The following is a 16,025-nucleotide window of genomic DNA, read 5'->3' on the forward strand; positions in this document are numbered from 1 at the left end:
AAATGAAAGTGTCTGTCTATCCGCCCGTCAGTCCACGTGTCACACTACATGGCAAACACAACTGCCTTTATTGCACCAATCTTCACTAATCTTTTTTTGAGAAAATAAATTCAAAGCCTTTCCCCCAGACTTATGGCCTATGTAACATTACACAATAAAGTCGTAGAACTGATGAGAGACTCCATGCGAAAAATATATATAGTGCAAACCTGTTTGTCTAAAAGCTGTGTATTGTACAATGTGTCAATATAGGGTACCAGTAAGTGCTACAAAGTCTTTAACTGATATCTTTCTTGTAACATCTAGTTTTTCACCATTTTATTAACTGTTCCTTTGGTTATTCTGCTAAGAGTAAAACATATTTATCATAGTGGTTACTGTGCCCTTAATTAAAATGCATTAGTATTGATTTATTTTCAGTAATAGTCATTTGTAAACTATTTAAAAGAACAACACTTATATATTAAAAACTGAAGTTATTTTTCTCATTTAAAAAAAAAAAAAAATGGTGACCTGTGACAGGTTCACCGAGGTGATGTTCCCAGAACAGAAAGCTGACAGACACACACACAGACAGATACTGCAGGTGAAAAGCACGCTGGTGTGCCGTTTTTATTTAAACCAAACATAAAATAAATATTTAAACAAAAACACTGCTCACAGAGCAAAAATAAAAAGTTTAACAAAAAAAATCATAAACACATACCACAGAACCCCAAACAAATACTGTGTTGGTCTGCCCAGCACCAGTAGCAAATACCACAGAACCCCAAACAAATACTGTGTTGGTCTGCCCAGCACCAGTAGCAATTGCTTGCTTGATTTTTCTTTTTTACTTTCGGTTTCTCCTTGCTCTCACAAACATGTTTCTCCTCTTTAAACCCACCCAGAACAACAAAAGCTGCAGACTTTTATACCTCCGAATTAACACAGAATTATTGAATATGGTGATGGTCACATTCTGCACTAGTTTTAGTTTGCATGGCTGGCAGCCAGTAATCACAGACTGCCGACCATGCATTCACGCGAGCTGTCTGGCCAAGACGGGCTGCTAACCACATTCAAACCAATAACAGTAACAAAAAAAAAGCATTGTGTTTTAAATCAAACACAAAATACATTCAAATCATACCATACATTTCTTTTACAAATACAATACACCATCAACCATTAATTAAATACACCTGTTCCAAAATAAACAAACAATATAGTATTTACAAGCAGGGCCTTGCCCTGCCCCCTCTAATTTATGTGCAGTGTTTTTCCTCTGCCCTGCCACAGGAACCTTATGTGCTGACCGTGCTTGTGTGGCGCTCTGTTTCACTCTACTGTGCATGATGAACTCAAACTGCCTTGAAAAATATAGCAGTTATAAACTTTCAGGTACTGACCAATTTATGAGGACCCGCTGAAGAGGCTCACTGCCTGTCTGTTCTCACCTGTAGTTGGTGTGAAGCTTTGCAAGTGTTCTGTTGTATAATATACTCTATAATCACTGACAGACTGAAGCAGTACAACCTGGTAATTTCAAAGCTACACATTCCTTAATTGATGTTGGCATTACGGTTTATTTGACTTCGTTCATTTTTATTTAAATAATGTGAAACCAATTCCCAGTGATGTGCCAGGTGCAAAACGGTATAATTCAGTGAACACTGCAGACCTTTAAATAGTTCTAGGAAAAATAAGTCAACTGAAACACCAGACCATTGTTGTACTACTATACAAAAGATAGCACACCAGTCCATATGTATGGCATAGCTTTTATATTCCAATTTGTATATTTAGACAAATAATCTAACATAATGTGTCTGCTTTTGTGTAGGCAAAAACACATCCCTTGTTCCAAGTGACAGTGACGCTATGAGTTGCAGGAAATAAAATCTTGGCAGGACATTTGCTGCAAGATAATTGTTTAAACATTTTAAATGAAAACACAGCTGTGCTAGACCTACATAACACATACTATATGTTAAAGGCTTTTGATAAAGGCCTATGTGCAACTGAAAAGTTGACAGACTGCTTCTTTATAGGGCCAATAATATCCTGTTTATAAAAGGGTCCTAAAAAGCAGCTTGCAATAAATAAATAAAAAAACACATAAAAGCAATTTATAAATCTATATCAATGTAGGCAAGCACAGATTATCTCAAGATAATGACGCTGAAATAAACCAGGCAGATGGCAATGATCTCAAGGTTCAGAAGTTGGAAGCTTTATTCCGGTCATCTGGTGACTAATGGGAAAGGGATTGATTCACTATCCTGATACTTTAAGGGTGAGGTATGTATTGGATTGGTGTTTAACGGGATAAATATATGGCAAATCTTTAGGAAATGAAGTATTTCTTCCCATGTGGTTTAAACTAAAACACACTGAATGCAGATTATCTGGATGCATCAAGAAAATTAATATTGTTGTGTTTGAGTATATATCAAGTTATGTTATACCCAGCCCATTTGTATTTTCCAATAGGCCTGTTGGGTATTATTGCTTGTGGTCTAAATTAACCTGTAACATGTTGCTGAACCGGAGCCCACAGTGGGACTTGGTGAAGTGAATGGAAGCTTGCGTGTGTTGTCATTGTTTTATTACCCACTATGTCTTTGACATGCTCTGTAGCGTACAGTGTTGTAAGAGGGGGTGTCTAATTGTAATGAAATTTGCTAAGAACATTTTTAGCTGAAGTTATTGAGTGTTCATAATATTGTAGTATATAGAGTTTTTTCAGACTGACTGTGTTTGATACCCTTCCATTTTTATATATCTCTAGTAACTTGAAAAGGATATTTTGTAGCACAGAGCTGTCAAAATGGAGGTCTCCTTCTGTATGTTACACTAAGTTTTTACCTATATAGAGAAGCACTTATTCAATTGTCATAGTTTTGCACAGGGTGTTGATGATCCTGAATCTGGGGTGTAGGAAGGCATTTCTCACTTTGTTTCTGTCAAATTTACATTTCTACATGTGCATTCAGTGAATATGCTGAAAGGATCCTTGGGAAGGTATCAAAAATTGAAATCCCAAGCTAGCCAAAAATACATCCGAATCAATCAGAAAAATAAGAAATGGTTAAAATAATGAAAACTGATTTGTTGAAGCTCCTGTTCTGACAAATCTGTGGTTTTGCATACTTTTTTATGTATGTGTAAAGCAATTACAAGTCATGATAATACATGTAACAACATTTCCTCCAAAATTGAAATGTTCCATCTTGTCATACCCAATTTTTCATTAATCACCAAGCTCATGTGTTCTAACGCCTGTAGCTCTTTGTATATGAAAGCTTCAAAGATATGAAATGCCACTATAGTAGAATTAAAACATCTCCTAGCCCTTTTGTCAAAGAAAAAGCTTCAAGCCATGCTGGAAAACATTACAGTCCACTATTGCTACTGAGATTTACTGATACAATACAAAGGGCCTTATTTATCAATGTCTTTGTATTAGAATACCATTTGCACAACCTTTTTGTGAAAGGAAAAGGACATATTTGCAAAGCTATTAAGGTGATTCAAATAGTGTTTACCATGAACAGTTCGATTTTCATTTCACAAAATAAAAAACTTGCAAATTGCATTCTGGTTTTATTGATAAATCAGACCCTTTGTACTGCATCAGTAAAATCACAGTAATAAAAGTAGAGGTGTTTCCTAGCTTGGTTTGAAGCTTTTTCATTGACAGAAGAGTTAGGAAATTATTTTCATTCTACTGTCGTGGCATTGCATTTTTCTGCAATATACAGAGAGCTGTAGGCATGAGAACATATGAGCTTGATGAATTAGACAAAACATTTATAGGAAAATAAAATGTAGTCAGTTGATGTAGAAAGGTATGATGTTTTGGTTGGCCATATTTCTTGCTAAGTACATTATAAAAGCATATGTAATCATATTAAAAAAACACACTAAATGACAGAGCAAGTAAGTGATAAAGCAAGTAAGAGAAGTAAAGCTCTAATAAATTACTGATATTTTTGACCAAAGAGACCTCTTTGGGGTTGACGTTGTCAGATGCCATAACTGCTGTATACAGTGCTACCTTGTAATAAACAGCTACTATACAGATCAATCAGAGAAAACAAAAAGGGTTTTAGAAAGGGCAGGATGCAGCTCCCTTTGTAGGAATACTGCTATGGAGTCTGCAGCAGATTGAGAGGTTGAATTCATTTCAGTGTCAAGTTAATTATTTGAATTTCGATCTTTAAAAACAAGGAACTACTGTATTGTAAGTTTACAATGAATTACAGGTAACAGGATAGTCTTGTTGATAGAGGCTCTGGTAAGCCAGCTCTTTACAATTATGACACAAATGTCCTGAGATTTGATATTCCAAATGTCAATGAATAACCTGCAGTTTTGTTCAGAACATGTCAGTATTAATGGAAACAGGTATAACAAGCCTTACTTACTATTTTACTTATCTACATGCATGTACAACGGTACCATGGATCCCACCGATTTGAGCTGAAGGACATTAGCTTTCTCAACAGGCCTTTTGAAGTTCAGATCAATTGTCATACTCTGTTTGGTTAGTCAGACAGGATCAAACTTTTCCTAATCCATATTGTTATATATGTATAATGTTGTTCCTCTAACAGTCATCTAATCTTATGATTGATTCCCTGATTTCAACAGGTCATGGAGGGTAGGCTGATGGGTCAGTAGTTCCTGGTTCCATCAGATCTCTTTTCCTAAATGAACAACATAGAAAACTGGGGAGGGAATCTATCTTCATCTCCATGCTTAGTCAAAGTCATACAAGCTATCACTTCTAGATTGCAAATACTTAACAATGTCAAGATTTGCGTGCAATATTTACATTACTGACACCTTGTGACAGAAATAAAATGATCTTTGGTGGTAAATCTCCCTCCCGACCTGTGAGGGCACTAAGTAACAAGAACAGAGTACCCTGGACTGTTTGGCCTGACAATTCATTCCCAGGGTTAAAAGGAAGTCGGTCATCTAGAAAGGGGGTGGAGCTTTGGTGCACTAACTCATCGACCCAGAAGGGAAATGAAGTGGCAGCTGCGGATCAGAGGAGCGGCTGCATATGTTTACCAAAGGGGTCATGTGTGATGGTACAAGAAGGGGACTGTGGCAAAGTGGTTGATTGTGTACAGGTTCAGAGGTGATGCAGTGCAAGAATAAAACAGACAGATTGTAATCGGTATGTTAAAGGCCATCTTTATTTTTATAATCTAGGTCTGGTGACCAAAACAATGATCCCCGGCAATACACAGCAATGTGTAATGCACAGGGAATAAGTGCTCGTTGTGGGTGATACATTTGAGTGACAATAGTGTAGTGCTGTTCCAGGTTTTATGCTGGCCCTTAGCGACAGCTCCGGAACGTGTCGCAATTATTGCATGGGTCCTTCTGGGTTATATGTTGTAACCAAAGCGAAGGTACAGATTACGATTCTCTGTGCCCCTTATATGCTGTCACGCATGACCCCTTGGTCAACGAGTGCAGCTGCCTTTACAATCTGTGGCTGCTACATAGTTTCCCTTCTGGGTCAATACATTCTTGCAACAGAGTTTTGCGTTCTTCCAGACTGACCTACTTCCCAACCAGTGGAAAGAACTGTCAGGCCAGCCCGTCCAAAGAACTCGCTGCTTAGTGCCGTCACAGGTCGGCAGGGAGATTTACAACCAAGATTCATTGTATTTCTGTAATCCATTTACTGTGATTGCACAGCCTTCACTATTCCTTTCTATCAGAAAACAACAGTGGCTATATTCAAATCTTTGTTCAGGTTTAATATAAAAAAAACTTGTGTAACTCTCTTGTGTTCTAAGTAGGCAATTCCATCACTTAGTGCCACTTTAACCTTGTTTTAGAAAATGATTAGAAAGCACATTTATAACATACTTGTAATGGAGTAGTTTACAGAGCAGTGGACGGCTTGATAGCAAAAAGCTCAGGGACCGCTGTTAATATACAGTCTCCTGTGACCTGAGGCTATGACCCTGATCTCTCTGATGTTAATCAGGCCCTGAGTTTTAAAACCATATATATATATATATATATATATATATATATATATATATATATATATATATATATATATATATATATATATATATATAAAAGAAATGTGTGTGTGTGAAGATCTCTTTTCGCCCTTCTCGACTGAGCCTAAATATTACAAACCTAGACTTTCCAAAAAAGATTTTCAGCTGCTAATGAACAAGTCAAGTCCAAGGTGAAATGTAAACACAGACAGGGTCATGGTTGCTGACTAAATTATCCTTTTATTCGTGTACAAAAGCTTAAGTGCTAGGTCAGGTTGAGGCAAAAATTGTTGCACATTATGACATTATTAGCATTACACTTTTGCAACAATAACAGGACATCGCAAGAGTAAGTCATGACATTGTTATTAAAATACAGAAGTGTTCAGTAAACCACCACTTTAACAAGGAACAGTAAATATCTACAACGAGTTACACTCCTTTTTGTCAGCCGTTTGCCTTTATGATGGAATTGGGTTTGTATTCCTTGTGATCTTCAGTCTATTGAAGATAGAAGACTTATTGTTTACTTAAGGCACAGTGCTTTAATGACAGATTTTTATAAATCCTAGGCACTGGCACGGTTTTGTGTACAACATGTTTTTTTTTCTTTAGTATTTAACACAAACCTTAAATATGTTATTGATATAGTCAGTTAAAACTGTAGATAGCACAGATGTATGAAATCATGGTAAAACAGGCACTCAGTTACAGATGAGCGTGGCTTAAATTTAATACATCAATAGAAAACGTAATTCAAATGGTGTTTAAAAGCTATGATTGGTATATTGATAGAAGCACAAATAACTACAAGCCATGAGATCCCTCTATTGGTTATAAGTTAGCCACATATTACTGGGGTAAAAGCAGTCACATTGTGCACCTAAGGACTTTACTTAGAAACCGAATTTACTGAGCGTTTTGGCTAATGCCTTTGTTAGTAAAATCAGAAACAGGATATAGATTCATTAGGCTTCTTCTTATTATATGAAGATTTTAAATTATGTGTCTTTAAGAGCTAAAGAGTTTGGTTGGAGACCCATAAGTCACAAGCATCATCCTCAAAGCACTTGCCCGTGCATCTAAACAATTAGCCAAGCAGGACCTTTTTAAGCAGATGCATTATCTGCTTCGCCTGCTTCTTGTGCAGAGTTTAGCCCACCCTAGGGCTCAGAGCACTCCCTCCCAGAAGCATGACTCAGGCCACCTCCTTTCAGAGCCAGAGCATGAAGATTAAATATTAGCAGAGGGGCCCCGTCAAGAGACCCATGGGACTTCTGGCATTAAGCTCAGCTTGTCACATCACCACACTATATAGATTGACAGGACCGCCTGTCAATTTTGCGCTTTATTATATACATTGTCATTTTAAGGAAGCTACAGTTGTAAAGGTTATGGGTCGGGGGAGGGGGTAAAGCTGAGCTTTGTTCGTCCTGTTAAACAAGCGCAGATCTGTCTTCCGACAGATTTTTCCACCAGTGCCCCCTTCTGTCTGCATTTCCCTTTTCAGGTTTGAAATGTAAGCTGAGTATACATTTTCTCTGTGATGTTTTGTTGGAAAAGTTAGTCTGAGATTTAAAGTGAGGATGGTTTATTCTGGAGTCTGTAATGCTGTGTTTAGTATTGCTAATTACTTTTTTCTTTTGAATTGTAATGCCTACCCGATTCATTTAGTCACTATGTAGTCCAGGGGTTGTCTGCAAAGAGAAAAGCACTTTGTTTTTTAAATGTGTAGCACCATGATGGCAACAATTCATGCTGTCAGTGAAAATGTACAGTACAATGTCACTAGTTTTGCATATTGTTATTTTAACACCCTACTGCTGATATTGTTTAAGAACAAGTTGCAAAGTGAATATGCTTTTCCCAAACCTCTTATCTTTTTTGACATAATTGTGTGACCGGATGACGACGTGTACTGCTCTGTAATATAAAACTGCACAGTCAAACATCAAAGAATTGTTCAGACATCAAAGCAGATAAGAATTGTTCATCTTGTCTTACAAATGACATTTGACAAGTCTGCTTCGGAAAGGTTTTCTTTTTAAAAAGTTAAATTACAGTCAAACAATGTTTACACATTGTACTGTACAAGAAAGACAAAACTCCAGTTGGAAAGGGGTCTTATAATAAGCCATCAGTGTTTCATTGATGAATATTACTGACATGTAACCAGTTAGGCCCTATCTTATTGGTCTAATGTTATTGCTGTTAACACTGAGAACACATCTTTAATGAAGCCTTCTGTGTTACATTTTTTAATGATGTTAATAAAGCTGATGTTGAGTTTTTTTTAGTGATTTAATAATTTATTTTTTTTTGTTTTGTTTTGTTTTAATGACAAACGGCTTGTTTTATTCACAGAGGTATAACTTCTTCTTTACAAGAGGCACCTCTGTGACCTGATATCTCTAACTCTCTAACCACAGTCTCTTCTGAAAAACAAAAAGGCCACAGGAACAGCAGCTCCAAAAATACAGTAAAAGTACACACATTGCAACATCAGAAAAACTTTTGCCTTCACGGTTGGTTTTGACAGCCATATGTATTAGAATATGCTGCTTTTATGTTTGGAGGGTCTGATTTTGGCCATGGGTTTACTGTCGGGTTCCTCCTCATTTCCCTTCTATCAGCATTTTCTGAACTTACCAAGCTGCAAATGAAATTTCATGACAGACTATAGATTAGCCTTCAGTGCCCTGTGAAGGTGGCATGCTTTCAGGTATTAAGTTGGGTTTTTTTTTTTTCCAGAATTTGTATGTTGTTTTTTTTTTTTTTGTCATAGGTGACTTTCCGGACAAGAATCTACCACTGTAATATTAACAGCCAGGGAGTGATCTGCCTGGATATCCTAAAAGACAACTGGAGCCCAGCACTGACCATCTCCAAGGTTCTCTTATCTATCTGCTCGCTCCTTACAGACTGTAACCCTGGTAAGTAAAAATCTAATGTCTTATTAGTTAATTACTCTAGAACTTCTATAGGTTCTTTTAAAATGTCTGCGGCAGGTCATGGTTATAACTAAATAGTGAAATTGAGTGGCAGAGTGGTTGTTGCTGGACTTTTGATAGAAGCTGTTTCTAAAGGAAATGGTTTCAACTAATATGGTGTAAAATTCTAAGTAGTTTATTTTGTGGGTTAAAGATTTTGGTTTTTGAGTTTCTTTATACACTACTTTATGTTTGGAATGATTAGTCAAATTAAATCCACCTTGTTCTACACTATGCAAGTCACTGGTAATTGCCTCTGCATAGTGGCTTTGTCTCAGTTCTTAGAAGCAGCTGTCAGCTGTACCATTGTCCTATAACTGTGGTGAACTGGGGTGATGACATTGGTCTGCTCTACTTGACTAATTTATTAGCATTCATTAACCATTCATGTCTATAAGCTATTTGTAAATCTTGCAGTACTTTAAACTCTATGTTAGTTTAAGCTAATTTACACCTAGAAATAGTTCAACTATTTCATTAATGTAGGTCCTGGTTTCAATATTTATTTATTTATTTTTGTTACTTTAGACCCTTTTATTTATCTATTGACTGCTGTTTGTGAAACTTTAATATATACGTATTAAGCAGATGAGCTTATAATGTATTGTTGTTATTTTGTGAAAAATAAAGTAGATACTGCTTCTATCTTATAATTACTATGCCTTTTACAGAGGTTGATTTATTTAGGTGTTGTGCACACTGGAAATAAATAGCAGCAATACATTTCAGAAACACAGAAGTAACAAGATGTCAGACATTTACTTTTCATCTCCCATTCACTGCATTCATTTAAAGTGTGAGGCTGTTGCCAGTTCTTTACTTACTCAGACTTGCCTGTGTCTCATCCAATCAGTCAATTAAGCAAAGAGAAGCTGCAGCTCAGCACTGATTCAACTGAAAAAAACATAACTAGATTATCAGAAATCAGTGTTTTCCATGCTATTTCATTTTCATAAACCAATATATGTATGTATGTATGTATGACTGTAAAGTTTGTATGCATTGTTGTCTTTGCGCATTGCTGCCTAATTGATTTACAGCACTGCACTTGTGCAGTTTAATGTCCCAGTTTGAAGGCAAGGCATTTAATAATAAGAAAGGCCTTACCAAATGGTAAAGCCCTCCTATGAGAGTTCTATTGCTATTAGAAAATGGCTATTTTTTTTTTTTTTTTGGTATGATTTTAGACAGCGCTAGTTTAAGTTCTTAATTAATACACTATGTACATTTTTCTCAATATTCATTCAGAATTGTTCAGAATTTCATATGTTGTCGGATGAACTTCAGGCTTCAATATCCCAGCTAGAGGCCTTTATAATATTAAAATCGAGGTTTCTAAATATTTCATCTCCCCCGTCACGTTTGATCACATGTCGTATCACGTGTCATTATTTAAACCAGCAGCCATGAGTATTTCCAATAGCCTAATTAATAACAACAATAAAAAATCTTCTACTTAAATGCAGTGTATCTTCAGTCCAGGCATCTCCTACACAAACACGATCATGGCTTGTTATCTGTAAAACAAGTAAAATAATTTGAGTGCAACTTTGTATGTTTCTGTAAAGCATTTAAGTTACCTGTAAGTCCTAATACAAAAGTATTAATGAAAGTAAAAAAAAAAAGTTTCAGTGATTAAAAATATCAGTTGCAGAAACCTCATATTGACCAATCTGGTTTAGGGAAATCTCGAATCCATTTTCCTTAATCCCTGGTAAAGGACCTTGAATGTTATCGTAAAAACTATGTTTAATCACTGTTCCAAATCAATCCACTGGAAAATATATAAACAATATATATTTTATTCTGCTAAATAAAAAGAAAATCTCTGTTCTAGTACACACCATCACGCTTCCTCGCTGTACTCGTGGTGTATTGAGAAACCTTTGTATTCATTAGCATCAAAAACAAACAAACGCGTTAAATGTTTTCAACGTGTCCATTTGCTAATAACAATAGAACCCCCATAAGAGGGCTTTGCCATGTGGTGAGGCCCTTCTCGTTATGTTAAATGCCTTCGGCTCTGGAAATGAGCAGCACAAAGAAGGCTTTACCTGATAAAACCATCTGCCAAGTAAACTAATATTATTATTATTATTATTATTATTATTATTATTATTATTATTATTATTATTATTATTATTATTAATAATAATAATAATAATAATAATAATAATAATAATAAAATAATAATAATAATAATAATAATACGAATAGAACCCTGATTAGACTATATTACTGTCTGGTAGTTGATCGTATTGGGATCAGTGAAAGTCATCAACCAAGGTATTGCATGATATTCAGGGCTTTATTGTGTTTAGAGATTGGTAAACAGTGCATTCAGTGTCATTTGAAAAAAAAAAAAAAACAGTCTTTCATTTGCGTGTTTATTTACCTTTTTCAATGTTTTGCATTCTTCCTGTTTTTTTTTTTTTTTTGTAGTGCCCTGGAATGGGGGTGTAGCGCTTCGCCTGTTCATTTCACTCCTAAAGTTGAAGATTCATGGGTGTCCTCATTAGGAGGCACAAGAAGAAAGTAAAATTACAGTTAATTAACCCTCTGAGGCATTCATTACCATCCCTTGCATCATAATCTCCCAGGATCCTGGATAACCTGTATCTGTTCATTTACAAAACATAAAGTTTACATTTTTATACATATTTACTCTAATTGCTTATACATTTCCTAGCTTTCTTTTCCCCTAATACCAAGACAGCTGCAGTCATTTTACAGGAAAATAGTCTGTAGTGTGGAAATCTGCACCTAAATATAAATATTCATATTAAAAAGTGCTTCTCCAGTAGGCTGCTGCTGTGCTATCTGTAAGGCTACAATTTGGCAGTGATTTTTAATACATTTCACGGGTGAGTTGCAGAAAAAAACAAGAATTCTCAGAAAGGTCACCAAATAATGTAGCAACATACACAAGAGCTTTTAAATAGTCACCAAAACCAATAATATAAAGATTACTGCTTTTGACTGCTGACAAGTTTAAATGTTACTTTAGAGTACAAAACTTAAAGTTCTTTTCACACCAACGTAACATTTATGCATGTATTTATTTATTTTTAGAATACTGTAGCAATCCATGTAATTGTGTTTGTGTACTGTAATTCCACTGTATTGTGTTCCCCTTCCCCTCTGTAATTCCCACCATTGTTTTCTAACTCTGTCCTGTCTGCCTGTCTAAGCTAGCCTGTTGTGTTTAGTGCCTCCTGTGTCTCCCCTGTGATTGGCAGTTGTTTGTCTGTGCCGATTGGTCCTGGTGTGCGGCTAAAGCCAATGGGATGTGTGTAAGCTCTGGTACCTGGTTAGCCTAAAGGGGCAGAGCTAAATTATAACAGGCACTGCGCCGCCGATTATATGTGAGAGCTGTGGTCTCTTAGTAATAAGATTTGGAACTGAACCAGTTTATTGTCTCCATTCTTCTACCTGCCTGTAAAACGCTACAATACTATATTATGCAGGCTTTCACATCGGCCACGTAGCGAAACAGCCGGTGTCTGAAATAAACTGTGTGCCTATTTCTCTGTGCACGTCTGGCTTCAATGTGTGTGTGTAATTATATATATAGTACTGTGCAGGTGTGAAAAAATGCTGTAAAGTAAGAATGCTTTCAAAAATAGACATGTTAATAGTTTATATTTATCAATTAACTAAATGCAAAGTGAGTGAACAGAAGAAAAATCTACATCAAATCCATATTTGGTGTGACCACCCCTTGCTTTCAAAACAGCATCAATTCTTCTAGGTACACTTGCACAAGGCATATAGTCAGTTGTATGATTAAACAATTATACCAAACAGGTGCTAATGATCATCAATTCAATATGTAGGTTGAAACACAATCATTAACTGAAACAGAAACAGCTGTGTAGAAGGAATAAAACTGGGTGAGGAACAGCCAAACTCAGCTAACAAGGTGAGGTTGCTGAAGACAGTTTACTGTCAAAAGTCATATACCATGGTAAGACTGAGCACAACAACAAGACACAAGGTAGTTATACTGCATCAGCAAGGTCTCTCCCAGGCAGAAATTTCAAGGCAGACAGGGGTTTCCAGATGTGCTGTTCAAGCTCTTTTGAAGAAGCACAAAGAAACGGGCAAATTTGAGGACCGTAGATGCAGTGGTTGGCCAAGGAAACTTACTGCAGCAGATGAAAGACACATCATGCTTACTTCCCTTCGCAATTGGAAGATGTCCAGCAATGCCATCAACTCAGACTTGGCAGAAAACAGTGGGACCCTGGTACACTCATCTACTGTCCAGAGAAGTCTGGTCAGAAGTGGCCTTCATGGAACACTTGCGGCCAAAAAGCCATACTTCCGACGTGGAAACAAGGCCAAGCGACTCAACTATGCACGAAAACACAGGAACTGGGGTGCAAAAAAATGGCAGCAGGTGCTCTGGACTGATGAGTCAAAATTTGAAATATTTGGCTGTAGCAGAAGGCAGTTTGTTCGCCGAAGGGCTGGAGAGCGGTACACAAATGAGTGTCTGCAGGCAACAGTGAAGCATGGTGGAGGTTCCTTGCAAGTTTGGGGCTGCATTTTTGCAAATGGTATTGGAGATTTGGTCAGAATTAATGGTCTCCTCAGTGCTGAGAAGTACAGGCAGATACTTATCCATCATGCAATACCATCAGGGAGGCATCTGGTTGGCCCCAAATTTATTCTGCAGCATGACAACAACCCCAAACATACAGCGAAAGTCTTTAAGAACTATCTTCAGCGTAAAGAAGAACAAGGAGTCCTGGAAGTGATGGTATGGCCCCCACAGAGCCCTGATCTCAATATCATTGAGTCTGTCTGGGATTACATGAAGAGAGAGAAGCAGCTGAGGCTGCCTAAATCCACAGAACAACTTAGTTCTCCAAGATGTTTGGGCCATCCTACCTGCCGAGTTCCTTCAAAAACTGTGTGCAAGTGTACCTAGAAGAATTGATGCTGTTTTGAAGGCAAAGGGTGGTCACACCAAATATTGATTTGATGTAGATTTTTCTTCTGTTCACTCACTTTGCACTTTGTCACATAGTCTTCGTCTGTCCCGAATCAGTGAATAATTGGCCAGTCCAAATTGGGAGAAAATCGGGGGTAAAATAATTGCCGATTCCAATTTTTTTAAAAATAATTTATTAACATGTTCAAAATTTAAACGGTAGATATATTTTTTCTTCAATAATAAGAACGAGACGTTTAAATTTGTTGTTTCTGAGTAGCTAAAGAGCAGATTTGAAAAGTTGAATCACACAGGCAGGCACCAGGAAACGAGGCATCACAAAAAGACGACAAAACAGATAAACCTCTTGTTTTATCTGCAGTTTGCAGGAAATAATAAAAAAAAAAATGTTCAACGGAAGACTGAAGTGTTTTGTTTAGTTTTAGAGAAAGTGAGTTTTATTTTCAACAGACTACTTGGGTACACTATTTGTATAAAAAAAGTTTCAAGAGTATGAATTAATATTTTTCAAAAAATAAATTAACAAGCGCTGTATGTACTGTATGTGAAGATCACAACCGAGAGTTTACAGTAACATCCGATCTGTGTTCATGTACATGCTCGCTCAGGTACAAAATTCAAATCTCATTCGCTGACCTACAAAGCTACACGTAAATGCGTGTGCTACACAACCAAACAATTTACACATACTCGTGGATTTGTATTTTCAGTGCATGACATACTGCATTTTTTAAAGGAAGTGCCTAACAGACTTTTGTTCAAATTTCCAATTTTCATTATTTCCATGACCTTGACAAAATCATAGACTTGGCTATCAGTACCTACCAACAACTGGGGTTGCACAGGCAACCTTTGTACATTTTTTTATGTAAATGATCTTCTGTAGCCTTTTTTAATTCACTTGTGTCCTTTGTCTGTAAAATATTCACTTAAACATTATTTTATTTAAAAGTATTACTCATGATCTTATATTATCTGTGTTTTATGTATGTTTTTAGACAGTTATTGTAAGGATAATAAGTAAAATATTATTATTATTATTATTATTATTATTATTATTATTATTATTATTATTATTATTATTATTATTTTAAAAAATGAGAACTGAACCTATATTTCTTTAACCCTTTAGACAGATGTGTTTATTATAGACCACTTATAGACAACTTTGTTGATCACCCTGGGGGGGGGTATTGGATACAGTAGATGATTTGTACCTTTTAATTAACAAGCATAACTAAAGGGTTTGGGGATTTAAATGATATTGAACAATTTAAACCACTGATGTCATAAGTGTAATGCGGAGTGGAGTGATTGACCAGGACATAAAGATTGTGTATAACGTTATAATTATTCTAGAGATCCTGTTTCTTGACAGGTTTCTGAACACAAATACAAGTGAGAAGGAGTATTGCAAACACATGCCATTGTATTTTAATGTTAAAAAAAAAACTAGGATGATCCTTATACCGCTGCCCTACAAACTGTAAACGGCATGGTGATATTAACATCAACCGTTGTTTGTATTGTCAGTGATCTCTCTGGTATATTATTCTTAAGAAGGGTATATACCTACTTACTACTAGAGGGTAATGCAATATCATTGCTATTTCATTCCAGGATTCACCAAGTAGCTTACATGATGTGCAAAGTAATTTACCAAACAGACACGTTGAGATTACAATAACAGTAATTTTAGTTCTTTACTGTATACACTATACTCCGTACTGAATTCTGAAAGACTGTTCAGGTTTTTTTTTTTTTTTTGGTTGTGCAGCATACTGATGACTAATCGGATACATTATTTTCCTAGGATACACATCACATTGCATCTTCAATCGAGTCAATGTCCACATGGCAAAACCCCAAAACTCCACCTTGTCTCCATCCTCTCTGCTATGCCTCCATCCACTCTGCCCATTCAAATTACATAATATGTTGTCAGTCTATTGATTTTCACTTACAGTTCCTGTGATAGGAGTGCAGTGTGAATTATAATAACAACTAAATGCCTTTTTTGTGCTATTGTTATCTTTTGTTAATTAAGGATCATGC

General features: G+C 36.2%; 1 protein-coding gene across 2 annotated transcripts in view; it reads left to right on the forward strand.

Annotated features, from left to right (window-relative positions):
- Positions 1-16,025, forward strand: part of LOC121312880 (ubiquitin-conjugating enzyme E2 E2) — a 124,793-nt gene that overhangs the window by 107,424 nt on the left and 1,344 nt on the right. For both annotated transcript variants that reach the window (XM_041244757.1, XM_041244758.1), the window contains one exon: positions 8,806-8,953. In XM_041244757.1, the coding sequence (XP_041100691.1) occupies positions 8,806-8,953 (148 nt within the window). The remainder of the gene's footprint in view (positions 1-8,805; positions 8,954-16,025) is intronic.

The sequence above is a fragment of the Polyodon spathula genome, chromosome 3 (assembly GCF_017654505.1).
Source record: "Polyodon spathula isolate WHYD16114869_AA chromosome 3, ASM1765450v1, whole genome shotgun sequence".
Classification (NCBI taxonomy): domain Eukaryota; kingdom Metazoa; phylum Chordata; class Actinopteri; order Acipenseriformes; family Polyodontidae; genus Polyodon; species Polyodon spathula.